At 37.9% G+C, this 20303-nt stretch overlaps 1 protein-coding gene across 1 annotated transcript in view; it reads left to right on the forward strand.

Annotated features, from left to right (window-relative positions):
• The window catches only part of RYK (receptor like tyrosine kinase), a gene marked incomplete at its 5' end in the record, with an annotated part of 85501 nt that overhangs the window by 10812 nt on the left and 54386 nt on the right, over positions 1-20303 (forward strand). The window contains 1 exon segment of the mRNA XM_081105996.1: positions 15565-15686. Coding sequence (XP_080962122.1) covers positions 15565-15686 — 122 coding nt within the window.

Raw genomic sequence — 20303 nt, forward strand, 5'->3', positions numbered from 1 at the left:
AGAAATAAACAATAATTGGTACATATCAAATGCCTAGGCTGTTCATGTCTTCCTGGTTTATAAATGAATGTTTATATTGAGACTCTTGCCTGACACTCTCCTAACCCTGCCATGTGGTTAGTTAGCTGGGGCCACACTCCTTCTCACCCTGGGGTCTGCATTAGATGGCTGCTCTGCCTCACATACTTTCCCAGATCTTTACATGGTTGGAGCCTTCTTGATCTCAACTGAAAATGCCACTTTCTCAGAGCCTTGCCTTTCTAGGGTTGTGCCATTTTGTTCTCTCACCCTGTTTTATTTTAAGCAATTAATACTTTTGTTGTTTCTATACCCCCTCCCTCCCATAGGAAAGTTTATTTTCTTTGAGTAGAGACCTTATTTATATTTCTACTCTATATCCCTAGCACCTAAAACCTCGTATGTATTAGATGCTCAGTAAAAGGTCAGTGAATGAATCCTACCTTTTTTATTTTTTTTATTCACTGTCTTATACCTTACTGGGGTCATCATTCTCTTGATCATTTCTCATTGTCTGATAAGTCTCAAAAGGGGAATTGGACTGAACGTATACTTATGAATGGAAGTTTAAATAAATTAGTTTTTAATAGCTTATTTTCTTTGAAGTTGCTTAATTTCCCCAAGACTCTGTTCCTTGTACCCCACTCCCTGGGTAAGGTGCCCCCATCTTGGCTTCCATAGTACTCTATACCCTCTACAAACAAATCCCTGTCACTGTACCCATCACATTCTCTTTCCTCTACTGCACTAAGGCTACCTCATATCTTGGCACATAGCAGTCTCTCAGGAGACTCTTGGTACACACTCCAGTTAAAGGGTATGAAGTATTCAAGGGAGATTCTGGTCTTTTCCAATAATTAAAAGCTGGGAAATATAATTTCTAATCTTTTCATCTGAAATGCCTAACCTGCTGTTAATTCTATCCAGTGTATTTTTTCATCTCATACATCTCATAACTTTGATTTGGGTCTTTTTATATCTTTCAGGTCTCTACTTAACTTTTGATCATGTGGATTACAGTTATTATAGTTTTTCCAAGTTGTTGAAATGTCCTTGTCTGCTCATTCTAACATCTGAGCCAGTTCTAGGTTGGTTTCAATTGATCTATCTACCTATCTATCTGTCTATCTATCTATCTCTCAATCTCTCATGCCTGGTAGTTTTTGACTGGATGAGACACATTGTGAGTTTTTCCTGGTGGGTGCTGGATATTTTTGTATTTGTATAAATATTCTTGGCTTTTAAAAGATATCTTTCTTTATTGAGAGAAACATCAATGATGAAAGAGGATCATTGATCGGCTGCCTCTTGCACTTCCCCTACTGGGGGTCAAGCCCACAACCTGGGGATGTGCCCTGACTGGGAATCCAACCATGAGCCCCTGGTTCATAGGTCGACATTCAACTACTGAGCCACTCTAGCCGGGCTAAATATTCTTGGCTTTTGTTCTAGGATTCAGTTAGGTTACTTGTAAAAAGTTTGATGCTTTCAGGTCTTGCTTGTAAGACTTGTTAGGTAGCACAGGAGCCGTGCTCAGTGTAGGTCTAATTATCCCCCACTACTTAGTCAAGTCTATTCTGTGTCCTTTCTCCAGTGACCTGTGAATCATGAGGCTTTCCAGTCTGGCTGGTGGGAATAGGCAATGTTTCAGATCCTGTGTAGGTGCTACCAGGGGTGGGCAAACTTTTTGACTCGAGGGCCACAATGGGTTCTTAAACTGGACCGGAGGGCCGGAACAAAAGCATGGATGGAGTGTTTGTGTGAACTAATATAAATTCAAAGTAAACATCATTACATAAAAGGGTACGGTCTTCTTTTTTTTTTTTAGTTTTATTTATTTCAAATGGGCCGGATCTGGCCCGCGGGCCGTAGTTTGCCCACGGCTGTCTAGACACTTACCTTTTATCCTTTTTCTGTGCTTGCTCTGATCAGTACTCAGCTGAAGGCTGGAGGGTAACCCTGGTTCTTTGTCCTACATATTATAGCTGTCATTTTCTTTATGAACTCCTTATAATTTGTCTGTTTTTTGGTTGTTTCAGATGAGAGGGTTAATCTGGTCCTGTTATTCTATTTGGTCCAGAATTGGAAATGACCAAGGATTATCTTTTTTATTGTTTGCATCTTTCCCACAGTTGTTTAACTCCTTAAATTATTTGTTAAAGGAGAGAATTTAGTCAAATTTAAAGAAAAAAATTCCAAGGCTTTGTATGCATGCATGCATGGGTACATAAGTATAGGTATATAGTAGATAACATGGTGTGGGACAGTATTGGACTTGGAATCTGCATATTGAGTTTTAATTCCATCTTCTCCTACTATTTGTGTAGGCAAGTAATTAATGTTTCTGAGTGTGGGTGGGTTTCTTCATATTAAGATGCTTTTCAACCAACAATAGGATGTGTATTACCATAGTTGCTATGATGTATGTGAAAATGCTACATAATTCTCAAAACAACTTATTTTAGTTATTGGTGGGGGATTTGTATGTTTTTGGATGCAAACTAGAATCATAGAGTCTTAAAAAGAGAGGTCATTTAGATATCACATGGTCGATTGAGTGCCTTTAGTAGCAACATTTATCACTCACTCACTGAACAATTATTTATTGAGTGTATACTAGGCTATATTTGGGGAGTATGGGACGTATTCTGGTGAATAAAACAAATAAAGATCCTTGCCTTCATGGAACTGACTTCTAGCAGAGCGCTAAGTGACTTGCCTGAGAAAATAATTCATGTAGCTTTGGATCTGGACTCCAAGTTAGCACTTTGCAGTGCTTCCTGTTGCTGGCAGGGAGAAACGTGTTTGTGAGTTTTCCATTGTGCTTTGAGACCATGAACGTAACAGCAAACTCTAAGTTACTGATGGCCTCCACAGCTGACTGTGTGGAGCCTGCTTCTGTTAGGAGTTGCCTGTGAAAGAAGTTGAATGGTGATTATGTCAAACTATGTGTAAATTGCTGCATCTCTGTTATAGGGCAGGAACCACTGACAAATTATTTCCCAGTATCTTTTTAAAATATATATATATTTTTATTGATTTCAGAGAGGAAGGGAGAAGGCGAGAGAGAGAGATAGAAACATCAATCATGAGAGAGTATCATTGATTGGCTTCCTCCTGCATGCTCCTTACTGGGGATCGTGCCCGCAACCTGGGCTTGTGCCCCTGACCTGAACTGAACCGGAGACCAGTTCAGTCCGCAGGCCAACGCTCTATGCACTGAGCCAAGCCAGCCAGGGCTTTCCCAGTATCTTTTTACCAGATACTGAACCATTCTGGCACTATGGCAGGGCATGCGTCATATTTTATGTTGTAGTGCTGGAGATCATGGGTTATGTTTTTATTCCTTATTATCCTTGGATAGGATTTGGGAATCAGCTTTAACATCTGTGCAGTTGTGGTACAAATCACAACTTTGTGGGAATTCTTTTATGGGTTTTTAAACAAATGACAGATATATTAATTGGAGGTGAAATCTTGTTCCCTGATCCTGTATTTTAGTGTCCAGCTCTCTCTGTAATTTCTTCTCCAACTGCCGTAGTATTTTCCCATAGGGAAGGTGACAGTGCATCATCCGAGTCATCCATTTGAAATCACAAGTGACCTTGCTTTCCCTCTGATTTCACATAACTTCTTCCAAAGATGATATTATCACAGGTATTAGGGAGGTGGACAGCTTTGGGCTTCCATTTTCAGGGATCTGAAATATAATCTCTGGAAAAGAGTGGGGGGTGCGGGGGCGCAGATGCTTACTAAGTGGATCTTTGCACCCTGTAGCTTGGTTTGTCAATGCAGTGGTAACTATGAGCCACTCCAGTGGATTGTTTTTAAGTGAACTATTGATTTTGACCTCATATCATGTTTTCTTCCTGAAGAGGCCAAGTGAGGAAAGGTGCTCAGTGACTGCAGATGCCGGGCTTTTTGGGAGGATCAGGAGATTCCCTTCCTTGAAACTGACTCCCCATTTACCTCTCAGGGTCTAAAAGGGGATGGGTCCACTTGCCTTTCCTTTGAGGAGGCTAGTCCAGTCTTAGGAAGGAGATGTGGAGGCCTCCTGGAGGGAGGGCGTGGAGGGGGGTGACATATTTACCTTGTTTTCTCTTGTTGATCCTGCATATCTTCTTTCTCTTAGAAACTCACTTTATTTCTTTTTTATACTCACTGTGTGTACATGTATACACCTCAACCCAGCTCTACCAAGGCACTTCAGGTCACCTGAGAAGGATAGGAGGCCAGTGCTGAATGAACAGAGGATTACATGAAAAATTGTATTTAATCTACAAGATTATTGTTTAAACAGCTATGGCGATGGAAGATTTATGTGCCTTTTCTTTTTTGGTTATGAAGACATGCCCTTTCTAGTTAAATATTAGGTCTCAGCTAATTTTCTTGGTATAATTTGACTATAGATTTATTAGATTCTGATGGACAAATTATTTTATTATATCTGTTTCAGCGTGTTAATTTCTATAAACTAGAAAAAAATTGAAATAAGAGCTCCATATTATCTTTTAGCGACGGTTAAACTGTAGAGTATTTAATGATTTCATACGTATTAAGTGATTTTGGCTTTTTTCCCTCTGGCTCATATACCATACTGTCCTCAGAACCTAGATTATTTTGACTAAATACATTTTTTTACTTGAGTTTGACTAGCATTTGGAAACCATGGATGATATCATAGAATAATGGAGTTTTGGCTGACATTTGGAAACAGTGGATGATATCATAGAATAATAGGATTTTGTGGCTGGGGAGGGACGTTAACATCATCTGGTTTACCTCCCTCGTTTTAGAGTTGAGAAAATTGATGCCTGGAGAAGGTGGTTAAATGATTGATTGCCAAAAGTCACTCGGCTACTGATTAACAAAACCTTGCTTTAGTTCTCTTTCTGTGACATCACTTTTATCTTCTTGCCTTAACTGATTTTTGAATTTAAAAAGCACACAGAGAAAATCCATTTCATTCAGTTCCTCAGAATCCATCTTTGATGTAGTTGACTTTTACCAACAGCCAGCCATTCATGCATCTAATATTTGAGTAGCTACCAGTTCCGAGATTGAACCCTGCTTGTGAGGTATTGGGGAAGACAGACATGTGAACAACTCCCTGGAATGTATTTCGTCAAGTGCTGTAAAGGTCGCTCTTTTTATAAAGGGAGACGGCTTGCTCAGTGACACTCAACAACCAATGTTGTAGCTTTGGGAAATACATAGTTAACTTTTTTTTTATAAATAATTTTTTATATATTTTTATTGATTTTTTATAGAGAGGAAGGGAGAGGGAGAGGGATAGAGAGTTAGAAACATCAATGAGAGAGAAACATCGATTCAGCTGCCTCCTGCACACTCCCCACTGGGGATGTGCCCACACCGGTACATACCCTTGACCAGATTTGAACCTGGGACCCTTCAGTCCACAGGCCGACACTCTATCCACTGATCCAAACTGGTTAGGGCTATGTAGTTAACTTTTAAGATCATTTGGAAAAAATTTTGAACTATTAAATGATTTGAACTTGAGCTAGACAGGCCAGGTCATGTAGAATAAATACACGCCTGAATTAAGTTTGAACTTAGGATTGTCTAGGGAAAAAAGAATTTTTCTTAATGGGTGTTGAGTTTTGCAGGAATAACTTTGGTTTTTCAGCTTGGATTTTGGATGTTTGAAGTTATGAACAAATGTCATATTTTCTAACAAGAGAGCAACATTCCTACTTTGCTGGAATTGGCAGCCTGGTGATGGTAATTGAACAACTAGGTTAGAAGAGAACACTTCTGTTCTTTCTAATAAAATGCTACCTCGTCAATCCACAGCTGTCCACTCCTGCTCCTGTCTGCCTTCCAGCAGAGGCCTTTCCCTCCCTCTACCCACTCTACCTCACCTGCTCTGTCCTCTTTCCTGCTGATCTTTCACTATCATCTCCGGAGCTCCAGTTTTGTTTGGAGGTCTCTGACTCTTCATAGTGCTTCTTTTTCTCTTCAGTTTAACTGAAACCTCATTTTCTCTCATAAGTGATAGTTTCCTCATAATCCTTTCACGTCTCTGGAAGCCGGTTTTATTATACTCCCTCCCCATTTATGGGTCAGGGGTCAACCCTTTTTCTTTTCTTTTTAAAAAATAATAATTTTTTGAAGTCAAATTTGCATAACATAAAATTAATCACTTTAAAGTGAACAATTCAATAACGTTTAGTATGTATATGTGTAGTTGTACAGCCACCAACTTTATCAAACTAAAAAACATTTCCAATGCTCAAAGTAAAACTCCTTACCCATTAAGCAGTTTCTTCTCACTCCCCTTTTCCCCCAGCATCTGGCAATGACCAATTTGCCTTCTATCTCTATGGATTTATCTATTCTGTATATTTCATATAAATGGAATCATACAGTATGAGACCTTTTGTGTCTGGCTTTTATTTAGCATAATGTTTTAGAGGTTCATCCACATTGTAGCATGTATCAGTACTTCATTCCTTTCTATGGCTGAATAATATTTCATTCTATATATACACCACAATTTATTTATTCATTTATCTGTCAATGGACATTAGGACTAGTTCCACATTGTCACTATTATGAATAATGCTATCATGAGCACATGTATAAATACACTTGATTGAGTACCTGTTTTCAATTTTGGATGTATATCGAGGAGTGGAATTGTGGGTCATATGGTAATTCTTTGTTTAACTTTTGAGGAACCACCAAACTGTTTTTCACAGTGGCTGAATCATTTTGCATTCCCACCAGCAGTGTACAAAGGTTCTAATTTCTCTACATCCTCACTTACACTTGGTATTTTCTGTTTATTTATTTTTATTTTTTTAATTAACAATATCCTAGTGGATGTGAAGTGATACCCCATTATGGTTTTGATATGCATTTCCCTAATGGTTAATGATGTTGAGCATCTTTTCATATGTTTGTTGGCCATTTGTGTATCTTTGGAGAAACGTCTATTCAAGTCCCTTACCCGTAATTGAGTTGTCTTTTTAATATTTTTATTAATTTCAGAGAGGAAGGGAGAGGGAGAGATGGAAACATCAATGATGAGAGGGAATCATTGATTGTCTGCCTCCTGCACACCCCTTACTAGGGATTGAGCCCACTACCCGGGCATGTGCCCTGAATGGAACCGTGACCTCCTGGTTCATAGGTCAATGCTCAACCACTGAGCCATGCTGGCCAGGCTGAGTTGTCTTTTTGTTGTTGAGGTATGAGTTCTTTATATATTATGGATACTGGGCCTTTATCAGATACATAATTTGCGAACATTTTCCTCCATTCTTTAGGTTGTTCTCACCTTCTTGATAATGTTGATGCACAGAAGCTTTTAATTTTTATGAAGTCCAACTTATCTATTACTGTTGCTCGTGCTTTTAATGCTGTATCTGAGAATCCATTGCCACATCCAAAGTCATGAAGCCCTATGTTTTCTTCTAAGAGTTTTATAGCATAACGACTTATATTTAGGTTGTTGATCTATTTTCATTAGTTTTTATTTATGGTATTTGGTAATGGTCTGATTTCATTATTTTGCCTGTGAATAGCTACTTCTCCCAGCACCATTTGTTGAAGAAGCTATTCTTTCCCCATTAAATGGTTTTGGCATCCTTGCCACAAATCAATTGACTAGAAATATATAGGCTTATTTCTGGGCTTGGTGTGCATGTCCTAGTTATGTTGGTACCACAATGTTGTGGTTTCTGTGGGTTTGTGGTGAGTTTTGAAATGGGGAAGTGTGAATTCTTCAATTGTGTTCTCATTTTTCAAGATTCTTTGGCTCTTGGTGGCTACTTACAATTTCATATTAATTTGAGAATCTGCTTTTCCATGTCTGCAAAAAAAAAAAAAAAGATGGTTAGAATTTTGATAGGGATTGTACTGATAGATCCCTTTGGGTAGTATTGCCACCTTAACAATAAATAGTAAGTCTTCCAATCCATGAAGATGGCCTGTCTCCATAATTAGGTTTCTTTCCCATGTTATTCTCATTAAATAGTGAGGATGGGTAGTTTAAGAATTTTCATCTCAATCCTATTGTCAGTGATTAGTTTGGAAATTCTTTCTGAGTTTTCATGTTCTCTCTTCAGTTCATAGTGCCTTGCCAAATTTTACCTTTTAGTATATTTGGGTACTTTAAGGGAAAGTTTTAATAACTTATTATTACTAGTGTTAATCTTGATATATCATAGATGTTACCGTTATCAATGTAATGGTGTGCTTTTTTTTTCAATTGTGTTTTGATGTTTGAGGGTTTTCTCTAGCTCCTACTGGCCTCTATGTATTATTTTAGGCAGTAATTGGATTTTTGTTTAGTTAATTGCTGCAGCTGTATGTGTATTTCTTTAAACTTTTTTGAAAATGATTTTTTTCAGTTAACTTAAAGCTAAGAGAAGAAAAAAAACAAAAGCATGCAATAAAAGTAACCCATAATTCACCACTCATCATTAACCACTGTTAATATTATTTTGGTATTTCCTTTCTTTTTTGAGAAATGGAGCACACACGTTGTACATATGCATATGCTTTTAACTTTAATCCACTGGATATTTATTATTACTTGTTATGTGTAAGAACTATCCTAAGTCAGACATATTAAAAATTTGCTGTATGCAGTTCGTATCTTACCTGTTTTTATTTAATGTTGCACTCTAAGCAAAACCCAGTTCATTAAAATTTATTACAGTAGTGCTGTTCATGGCTTCCTGGTCTTTTTCAGTATTTTTTGGTCCTTAAAGCCTGTCTTTATAGGGGAAGCTCAATATGTCACATAGATGAACAGGGAGGATTTGATTGAAGGGATATAGCGGCTTGGGGTACCATCTCTTCTCCTCCAAAGAAGAGAAACTGTGAAAACTATTGTTCTCTATTATGGATGCATTATAGTTTATTAATCAATGCTCGAAGGCCAGTCATATATATTCTTTCTTTTCTTCAATTTTAAATATTGCTTTGATTAATACCTTTTTATATAAGAATTTGTATCTATATTTGGTTTCATTAGGATAGATTTTTAGAAGTGGAATTACTGGATCAAAGAGTATAAATATTTATAGAACTTTGATATATATTCACAAATTGCTTACTTACCATACCCTGCCTAACATTTAATATTATATTTAAAGAATATAAGTGTTTCTGTTACTACATCAAATACATTCCTTTAAAAAAAAATGCCTTTAAGATTACTTATTCACTAAAAACAACAGACTTTATGGGAAAAATAAGGTTAAGGGTAAACCACTCAAGACCTCTGCAATTTTCAAACAAGTACTAACAAAAGTATAATTGGTACCTTATGAGATAACTTGGATAGCCCAGTCAAAACACTTATAGTGGCTGAGGCTGCCTCAGAGGAGAGTTAAAGATATTAATACACAACAGGATGGAAATTGCTGGCTTGCATTGCCTTGGAATAGTGCAGTTGAAGGTACCTTTCTAGGCTGCTGGGGCTGCCATAGAGATGGCACAAGAGGAAATACAGCTTGCTGGGATCCAGGATCCATGCACAGGCTGGCAGTGCTCTGAGCGGGAAGCTCTGGGTTCAAGTGCTCATTTTTAGTTTTCTTAAAATAGGGCTGAGGGGGCTCCTGCCTGCTAGCATCTGAGCCGAGTAAGGGTCTTTCTTTCCCTTTCCCACTGAAAATTGTACTTCTTTACCAGCATTTCCAGTTCTCCTTGCCTGGGAAAATTCAAATGGTAGCCCACACAATTTCTGTGTTACATGGGCAATTGTTATTTTATTTACTAACCACTTATAAGCCAGTTAGTTTTTACAGGAACCTGTCTTAGGACAGAACAGACTATATTTGCTAATTTGATAGGCAAAACTTTGCATCTCATTTTAATGGTTTTTTTGAAAAAATTCAAACTCTTTCCAACTAGGAGTTAACTACCTTAGTTAATAAAGAATGTTTATTTCAAAACAAATGTCCTCAAAATCTGTTGTCAGAAAACAGCAACTTGTTTAGCGATTGCATTACAATTTCAATACCTCAATTGCAGTGAATTTCAAATTTTCAGTATATTTTGGTGGGTCACAGGGCTCCAAACTGTCAGCAGCTTATAAATGTTAACTTATTTGTTGAGGATAGTAGTTATGGTTTTGTACTGACTCTAATTTGTGGGAATGGCTTCATCCAGGATTATGCAGTATTCAATTATACCACCAGAGAAAACACGGAGTAGGGGAATCAAGTCAGTTCAAAATTGGGTGTTTTTATGGTGGCGTATGCTTATCTGACATAGGCTGGTGGGGAAAAGTTTCAAGTACTGATAAGTAACTGAAGTAATTGGTATTGAGGCTGGTAAGAAGAAAATGAGAAATAATTGGTATAATACAGTGGTCGGCAAACTCATTAGTCAACAGAGCCAAATACCAACAGTACAACGATTGAAATTTCTTTTGAGAGCCAAATTTTTTAAACTTAAACTATATAGGTAGGTACATTGTTATTAACTTAATTAGGGTACTCCTAAGGCTTAGGAAGAGCCACACTCAAGGGGCCAAAGAGCTGCATGTGGCTGGCGAGCCGCAGTTTCCCGACCACTGGTATAATAGAATGGGAGAAACTAGAGGATTATAGACACTGGAGAAATGAGCCTAGAGAACAGCTAGTGTAACAACAATAAAGGGGAGGAGCTAAAGAGCTACTAGCTATTGAGATATACAGTTCAAGATTTGGGAGGTGGAGCAATTTATATATTGTTACTGTTCATAGAAATGGATTGCTTTGGTTTGGATAAAAGTTGTTGGCGTTGAAGAATAAAAGGACCATTGAAGGACAGGTTGAGAGTGAGTTGGTCTCAGGGACATTGGAGTCTGTCACATTAAGTCACAGGAGAAGGATGTGTAGAAACCTTATACTAGTAAACTGCTTCCAGAGTCCTCAGGGAACGAGGTAGCTAAGATAATGGGAGGATAGAAGGTGGCATAGTTTGATGGCATGTGCCTAAATGGAAACAGGACTTTTAATAAGGGTGCTCAGATAATCGTCTGAAGAGGTCATAGGGATCCAGGGCAGTGCCCACTGAGGGTAGGAGAATGGGTCCTTCGGTCTCTACAGGACCAGTGATGCTTCAAGAAGGTGAGGTGATTATGGATGTCACAGTGGCATTAGGGGATGACAGTATACAGAAGGGTCATTGACGAGAAGGGATCATGGATGGATGACCAGGTAGTAAGCATGCCAGCAAAAGTTGCAGTCCAGATAGGTTTTAAGGTTAAGGAAGTTACAGACTCCAACCTTTGCCGAGCCATCAATTAGAACGTCGTGAAGTTGTTCACAGGTGTTCCAAAGAATGTTTACTAGTTAGGAACCATGGTTTCTATCCAGAGTTTGAGTTGGTAGAACAGGAGAGACCTTGAGCAATTTGGGGAGAACAGATGTCCCCAGGATGTTGGAAAGGGAATTAGCTGTATCCATCAGTTTCACGAGAGGTAAGAATTTAGAGAATTTCAAGTAGGACATAAACCACAAATTACTAAATGACTGAGTGAATGGCTTGAGGATGTGTTCTCCTTTTGTTCTTTATTTCTTTTATACTTACAGCTCTTTTAACCTAGCTATTTTAGGCAGTTGGATTTACAGAACTCCTATAGGTATGTTCTTGATACTTTGAACTGTGTCTGGGAAACTTAAATATTTACACATTGCTGTTATTATTACCAGTAATAACAATATAACTGCTATTTATTAGGACCAGCGTTCTTTTTCTCTGTGGAAGATGTTTAAAGTATAAATTCGGAAGCTGTTGATTATGTGAGGTTAATTAGTTTTCCTAAAACTTTTATGTTAGTGCTAGTAACATTCTGTGGTATGTAAGCTTGTTAAGATTAGAACAAAGAGGTAAAATCTGTTGTTGACTCCTTTTTCCCCCTTCTTTTAAAAATTTTAGGCAAACTTTACTACATGTAATGAAATGCTCGGATTTAATATAGCTGTTTGAGTTTTGGAAAATGCATACACTACCCCAACTAGAAATAGAGCATTTCCATCATCCCAGAAAGTTCCCTGGTGCCCCTTTGCAATGAGTTCACCAGTCTTCCTCCCACCCCACTTCCCAGGTAGTCACACTTATCTGATTTCTATCAGCATCAATTAGTTTTTCCTGTTCTAGAACTTTATGTAAATAGAATTATATAGTACATACTCTTGTGTATAGCTTCTTTCTTCACTCATACAGTCTTTGAGATTTACCCCTTTTGTTACAAAGCCTCAATAGTTAATTTTTATTGCGGAATAGTACTCCATTGTACAAATATACCAAAATTGGTTATCCAACATGGACATTTGTATTGTTTCCAGTTTTGGCTATTCTGAATAAAAGTGCTGTAAACATTCATGTACAAGTATTTTATGTGGACATATGTTTTCATTTCTTTTGGATAACTACCTAGGAGTGGAACTACTGGGTCATAGAATAGGTGTATGGTTTAACTTTATGCTTTTTGTCTTGTCTTAATACATTGGCTAGGACCTCCAATACAAGGTTGAGTAGAAATGATGAAGTGGACATCCTTGCCTTGTTTCTGATCTTAGAAATAAGAATTTAATAAATCAATTATGTTGATTTTTAAAGGTTAACCTTTCATATAAACTTGGTCATGATGTTTTATTCTTTTTACATATATTGCTGGATTCAGTTTGCTAATGTTTTATGGAGAATGTTTGTACCTATGTTCATTAGAGATGCCTGTCTATAATTTTCTTATGTTTTCGTTAGGTCTTAATATCAGTGTGATGCTGGTTTCATAAAATGAATTAGGAAGCATTTTCTTCAGCTATTTTCTGAAAGAGTTTATGTAAGATTGGTATTATATCTTTTTTAAATGTTTGATAGAATTTATCCGGACCTGGAGCTTTGAGAAAAGGTTTTTAATTATCTGGATTTTTAATTCTTTGTCAGTTCTGGTAAATTTTGTTTTTCAAAGATTTTTCTATTTTATATGTTATTGACTTTATTGTTATAAACTTTATAATCTTTTTATATTTTTAACATCTGTAGGATTTGTAATGATATTCCCTCTTTGTTCCTAATATTGGTAATTTGTATTTTCTCTTTGTTTTCTTAATCAGTCTTGCAAAGGTTTTAACTATTTAATTGATCTTTCCAAATAATCATCTTTTGTCTTTATTCTATCTTACGGTTAATTTCTTTATCATGGTATTTGATCAGAAAAGGTAACCTGTGTTATTTCTAGTTAGAATCCATTGTTTTTAATGTGTATGGTCTAATTCATTAACTCTCCTTGTTTCTTGTCCCACATTGTATTGTTCAAATCATATATTCACACTAAATTTTTATCTGTTTTGATCTGTTGTATTCTGAGAGCCTGTTAGTTTCCAACTATTATTGTGGACTTATTTGTCTGTTTCTTCTTGATTTTTTTTTCTATCGGTTTTTGCTTTCTCTGTTTGAAACTCTTTTGTTAGTTGTACTATTATATCTTTTTATGTTTTTTATTAATAAGACACTTTTCTTATTAATAAATTTGATATTAATGGATTTATTAATGTAAAGTCTTTCACCTTAAGTTCTAGTTTGTCTCATGTTTATTAATAGTGCCTCATTTACTTCTTTGCTTTTCTTCTTTTTTTTTAACCTATCAATTTATGCTATTTGCAATTAAAATTGCAATTATTGTGATTGCTACTGTTTTCTTTGTTCCCAGCTTTCTTGTTGCTTTTCCTCCTTTCTCCCATCTTATCACCCCCTTTCTCCTCCTTTTCTCCCTTTCTGTAGCACCTCCAATCCTCCCTCCAGATGTTTGCTGGCACTTCCTGTCCTGCCAGCAGGCAGAGCCTTTTGCTGAAGACCTCTAACCTTCTCCCATTGCCTTCGGTACCCTCTATAGTAGTGGTTCTCAACCTGTGGGTCGCGACCCCTTTGGCGGTCGAACGACCCTTTCACAGGGGTTGCCTAAGACCATCCTGCATATCAGATATTTACACTACGATTCATAACAGTAACAACATTACAGTTATGAAGTAGCAATGAAAATAATTTTATGGTTGCTCACAACATGAGGAACCAGAAGGTTGAGAACCACTGCTCTATAGGATTAATAAAACAGTGCTACCCAGCCAGTGCAGCAGCTTTCCCCTGTGGAAGCCTCAAATCTTATTTCTGAATTGATGATTATATTAGATTTAGTTCAGAAATGAGACAAATTAATTTTATAGGAACAGTGCCTGCAGCAGTTGTTTCTATGTCTCCTCTCTTAGGAGGTGTGAGACCCCCATCTTGACTCCTCTGCATACCTAGAGGTGTGAGACCCATGAATAGGCTCAGTAAATATGAAATTTACATTTCAGTTGGTTTACCTGTATCTTTCCCCCTCCAATGCATGAAATACATACGTCATGCATTACTAGAGGGACACCTGAACACAACTTTAAACAATAATAAATCAACTGAGAGAAAGTTACTCCCTGCTTTTATTCTTTCAGTTATTTTGGATTATCATGGAAAAGTCTCTGTTTGATTCTTTACCTCTCTTAAACACTTGCTAACTCCCCCACCCCCTTTTTGTAAGGGCTCAAGCCCACTTCTTTGATGGACACTAGTATTTAGCTAGAATTTAGTAATATTATTTTATTTTTTTGATTGATTTTTTTGGCAGTTACCTTGTATTTTTTCACAGTTATTACTGATTTTTTATTCAAGAAAGTGATGAACTTAGGCCTTTAAATTTTTTGTTTTAAAAATTGAATCAATTTTAAAGAAAAATATTAAATGCATGAAGGATGAAGGAGTATGACAAAATTGGAGAATGTGGTATGTGTTGGAAGTTGGATGTGGCCCTGTTTAAGAAGATGGTGTGGGAATGAGTGAAATTTGAGTGACTTCCCCAGCATTTCTCAGGCGTCCCGATTATTTCTCCTTTATCTGAAGTACTACTCGTTGTTTAACAAGTATTTGTCGAGCACCTACTTTGTGCAGAAAACTGTGTGAGAATACAAGGAGAAACATGGTTTGCTCCACCTTATAGTCCAGGTAGGGGGGAGGATGTATGTTTGTGCAACAACTGCTGTGAGTGTGCTGTGGTCTGTGCTGCAGAGCCGCCAGGCGTCATGCCTGTGGAGCAGGCTGCAGGCCGAGGTCCTCTCTGGCTGGGGGGCTTGAGGCCTTGGCTCACACCAGTGTTCTCACCCAGGTGCCTTTCTTCCTTCCATTTGACTCTCTTCCTAAATCCCCCTCAGTTCTGGGGGGAGAAGGGGCTAGTGTTTGTAGGCGTTACTCTGAGAAGCACTGTGTCCAAAAGGAAGAGTGTTCGTTACCAGAGTTCTGGCTCCAGCACCCTGTGTTTAGCCAGATAACTACGTAATTGTTTGGGACCCGTTTCTTCATCTTTGTGGGTGTTGATGGAGCCCGGTGTCTTTCCTGCTTCGTAAGGCAGCACAATGGGAGACATTTGCGATGTGTGTGTGCATCAGTTTTATTTTCACTCTATTATTTGTGCTTGAAATACTGATGGTTAATGATTTTGAGAGTATTTTTAGGAGTTTAATTATTTTTTCTTTATTTTTTTTCTAGGTCTCGATGCAGAACTTTATTATGTGAGAAATGACCTTGTTAGTCACTACGCTCTATCCTTTAACCTGTTAGTACCCAGTGAGACAAATTTCCTGCACTTCACTTGGCATGCAAAGTCCAAGGTAAGAGCGTGGTCAACCAAAGATGCCAAGTAGCCCCACCTAGGCCCAGGGCGGAGGCAAGGGCTGTATCTGCACAGAGGGTCAGTGGGTGGAGGGCTGTAGCAGTACTGGATCCTTTCAGATTTTTATTTTAAATCTTTAGCCTATTCCTCTAGGCTTCCTTAAGTCTTTTAAAATGTGGTAGCCATCATTTATGTGCCTAGCTTATGACAGAACACTTACATCCCTTCAGGCTTTTCAAGCAGGGATGAAGGTCTAGTTTGAAGGGGCATTTGTACCTGCTAATGACTATGCTGTTACGGTAAAGGAACCTGAGTGAGGGTGGGGGAATTGGTGAGATAGGTGTTTTAGACATGTTTGATATAATGGATATAGTTCTCCCATCTATGGAGAAACGGTGAAAGTGAGGTGCAGCTGACTCAGGCACCCATGTGTGCTGTGGTTAAGCTCCCTTAACCCTAAGGCACATCTTGCTTGGTTTGCTGAATTATTCACATTTCCCAGACTCCTTGAATACAAGTTTTCTCAAAAGTCAAAGAGTGAGAGGCTCAGTGTGGAGCCCACCTCCTCGGTTCAGCTTTGTAATAGGCTTCTGAGTAGGATTTTATTTGGGAAATAAAAATAATTTTGCTACTAAAAAACAAATAAGAATACCTATTTGTCAGAGTGTGCTTTTTTTAAATGTATGTTTTATTGATTTCAGAGAGGAAGGGATAGGGAGAAAGAGAAGGGGGGAGGGAGGGAGGGAGGGAGGGAGAGCGCGAGCGAAACATCAATGATGAGAGAGAATCATCGATCAGCTGCTTCCTGCACACCCCCCACTGGGGATGGAGCCGAAACCTGAACATGTACCCTGACTGGGAATCAAACCCTGACCTCCTGGTTCATAGGCCAATGCTCAGCTGCTGAGCCATGCCAGTTGGGCTGGAGTGTGTGTGTGTTTTTTTAAGTATTGTAAAGTGGTGGCTGTTCTGTATTTTTGCACAGTCTTTTAAATTTGACCACTTTAATATAGATTTTTATTTCTACTTGTAAAGCAATAGTGGTTTTTGGGAAAATTCAAATATTATAGAATTGTTTTAAGAACTTTTAAAACTTTGTAGATCTGTACCCAGAAGTAATAATTGTTTATAGTTTGGTATACTTCAAGGCTCATTTTTCCCCCCTCTTTTTAAACAAAAAGGGGATTTTATGACACATGTGTTGTACAGTATTTTCCCCCCTACCTAATACTATATCTTGGCATTTTTCCATTTCTCTACTTATAGATTTAACTCATTCTCTTTAGTGGCTTTGTAATATGATATTGTAAGGAAGTATGATTTATAGTTATTTAAGTGCCTCATTGACACATGGATCTTTAATAGCATTTTACTATTTCAAACAGTGCTTCCTTTCACTCCTACAAATAGTTTCTTTCACTTCATTTGGCAGGCAGAATCCATGGTAACAGGATGATAAAAACAACTGGTAGTTGCTGTTTCTACCTTTGTTATTGATGACTGTAGAAACAGGAAAAATGTGTGTGTGTGTGTGTGTGTGTGTGTGTATGTGAATATATATGTGTACACATTAAGAACATCTTTGTTCAGAAATTTTTGTGCATTTGTGGCATTATTTCTGAATAGTAAATTATCACTAAGAAATGATTAGGTCAATAATGTTTATGTTTAAAGAATTTTGATTTACAATGCCACATTATTTCTCCCTTCCCTCTCCCAAGATGGTACCAATGAACCAACATTCCTTACAAAGTGAGTAAGTATAGGTAAAAGTGATTATAAAAATAAGCATATATTCTTCTTCTTCTTATATATACTCATGCATACTTTATAGAAACAGTACACACATACAAATACATGCACTAAAACATAGCTGCAGGAATGTCGTGGTTAAAGTTGTTAGTTGGATCCAGGGTAAAACATGTATGCCTTACTGCCTGGGGCACTCCAGCTGTCCAACATTGTTGCCTTGGGGTATTCTAATATGGGGGTTCTTTTTTAGGAGTGGATATATGCAGAAACAGAGGTGAAGAGAGAAAAATTCATGTGAAATAATTAAGGACATTTAGTACATAATAACCTGGATGTGGTATAGATAATTCAGAAAAGGTTCACTTGAGACATTTTAATCTGAAATATGTCCGTTTCAATGAGTGTGCACCTGAATTCTTCAAGGAAAGCCGGCTTACACATTTTTCAGTATTCTTGCATAAAGATTATGTGACCTTATTTGGAGGGGGCTGGTAAACTTAATTTTGATTATTTCAAACATAAAGAAAAATTTTAAGTATAGTAAAAAGAATTCTCATATATTCTTTACCCAGATTCACTAGCTGTTACTGGTTTGTTCCATTTACTTATTTTATCATTCATTCTATATTTCTTTCTCCCCACTCTCATGTGACCACACTTTTCCCCCCTTGACTATGTGGAAGGGAATTGCAAGAATCACATCCCTTTAACGTTAAATACATCAGTGTATATTTTCTAAGAACAAGGACAGTCTTTACACAACGTGGTCAAAGTCAGGAAACAACACTGATAAACTAATATTATTTTACCACAGGACTCATATTTTGTCAGTTATCCCGATCTTTATAGCTCTTTTTTTCACCTGATTTAGGATCATGCAAGCAACTGGTTGATGTCCCTTTAGGCCCCTCTTAAACTGGATATATCCGTGGCCTTTGTTTGTGTTTCTTGACCTTGACGCTTTGGAGACATACAGGCCAGTTATTTTGTGGAAAGTCCTTCATTTTGAGTTGTCTGAGGTTTCCTCTTGATTCGATTCAGGAACGTCTCTGGCTGTAAACACCACAGAAGTGCTGTTCTTCACAGTGCACACACTGCCAGCTTGTCCCATCGCTGGTGCTGTTAACTCTGATCACCCAGTTCACCAGGTTTTGACACTGCTGTTTTCTTCTTTGTGATGGATAAGTAATTGTGGAGAGAGAATTTGAAATTGTATATTAAAAAATCCCATTCCTTGCCACACTTTCAACCACTAGTTTTTGCATATCTGCTAAAAATAGGTTTCACTTTCCAGCCGTTGTGCTGTCAGGAAGAGTAGTGTGTTCCCTCTCACGGAAAGCAGTCAGATCTGCACTGGGCAGCCACGTGGTAGAAGTGTTGTAGAAGGAATTCAAGCATTAGTGGAGTGGCGGGTCTTGAATTTTAAGTTTCCCTGCAACTCTGAGATCCAGTTTCTGTAAATAGCTTTCAGGCAGAGAAGCTTCTGTGTTCTCCAAAAAAAACCTGATAGGTAATCAATCATTTGTTACCTTTCATACTTTTAATGTTGATGAATATAAAAACAAGTAATAGATGGATTTTTAAAATAGAGACAAATCTAATGAAGTAGTAGAGATTCTATTCTAGGTACTCTACTACCCTTGAACAAGGTGACTATTTCTGGGCCCACTTAGGAAAAAAGAATGCTGATATATTATGAGAGTGTTTCCTGGGCAAGTGTATGGGGGGATCTGTAGCTAAAAAGACAACGTGGGGTGTCACAGTTACAACTGAACTAAATTAAACAATGGGGGGAGGAGGGGGGCAAAGTTAATACTTTCAACAATAAAGATTAATATATATATGTGTGTACACACACACACACACACTGATGATTTTATTTGGAATTAGTTTTAGGGATCTGACATCACTGTTAGAGGGTGCATGAGGAGTTTTTAGGAGCCTGTCATGGGAGGAACTTGGAGTGGAGGAGTGTAGATAGAAGAAGGAGCTCAGATGAACACACGTTTGAATGGGAAGCAGTGTTGGCCGGGGGTACATGTTGCGCAGCTCTATTGTGCATCCATTTTCTTCGCATTGTCGTGTGCAGCATAATTTCTAAACTTCTGTGGCAGATACTAAATACTATCATTAGTGCACATTTGGGCTGCTGTTGCTGGTAGGACATCCTTGGCACTGCAGAAGTTCCCTGACTTGTTGGAGGGTGTCACCATCGAGTTACATGGCTAGGCCAGAAGCCCAGACAGGATCCTAGACTTCTCCTCTTAGACCTTTCAAGTCTAGTTGCTTCTTTCTCATAATTAAAACCTTAAATTAATTTCCTCCCTATGTCGGGACCTAATGCCTCATCCGTAGTTTGGACCTTAATTTATTTCTTACCTACATATGCAAATGATCTTGTAAATGGTCTTGCCACTGGGTGGCCTTTTGGTGCACCCAGCACAGAGCTGCTCCAGGTTCTCAGTTGCCACCAGAATCCAGTTAGGAAGCCTTCACGATCTCGTCCCTGCCGTTCTCTTCTGTGTCTCTCCAGCTAATTGGTTAGTGCCATTTTGTCTGTTTGGCAATTTCTTGAATGGCCTGTGCTCTGTTACATGCTGCTATTGGCTCTGCTAGAAATGTGCTTTCTTTATTCTTTATCTCATTAACTCCCACTTATCTCATAAAACCATAAGACTTGGTGTCACCTGACCTTGGCGGTGTCAGTGCCCTTTTCTGTCCCCACAGTACGTTGCTCTTTCCTCCCCCAATAGCCCTCATCACGTTTTTGTTTTTGTTTTTTTTTAATATATTTTATTGATTTTTTTTTACAGAGAGGAAGGGAGAGAGATAGAGAGTTAGAAACATCGATGAGAGAGAATCA

The sequence above is a fragment of the Myotis nattereri genome (assembly GCF_964212035.1).
Source record: "Myotis nattereri genome assembly, chromosome: 14".
Lineage (NCBI taxonomy): Eukaryota > Metazoa > Chordata > Mammalia > Chiroptera > Vespertilionidae > Myotis > Myotis nattereri.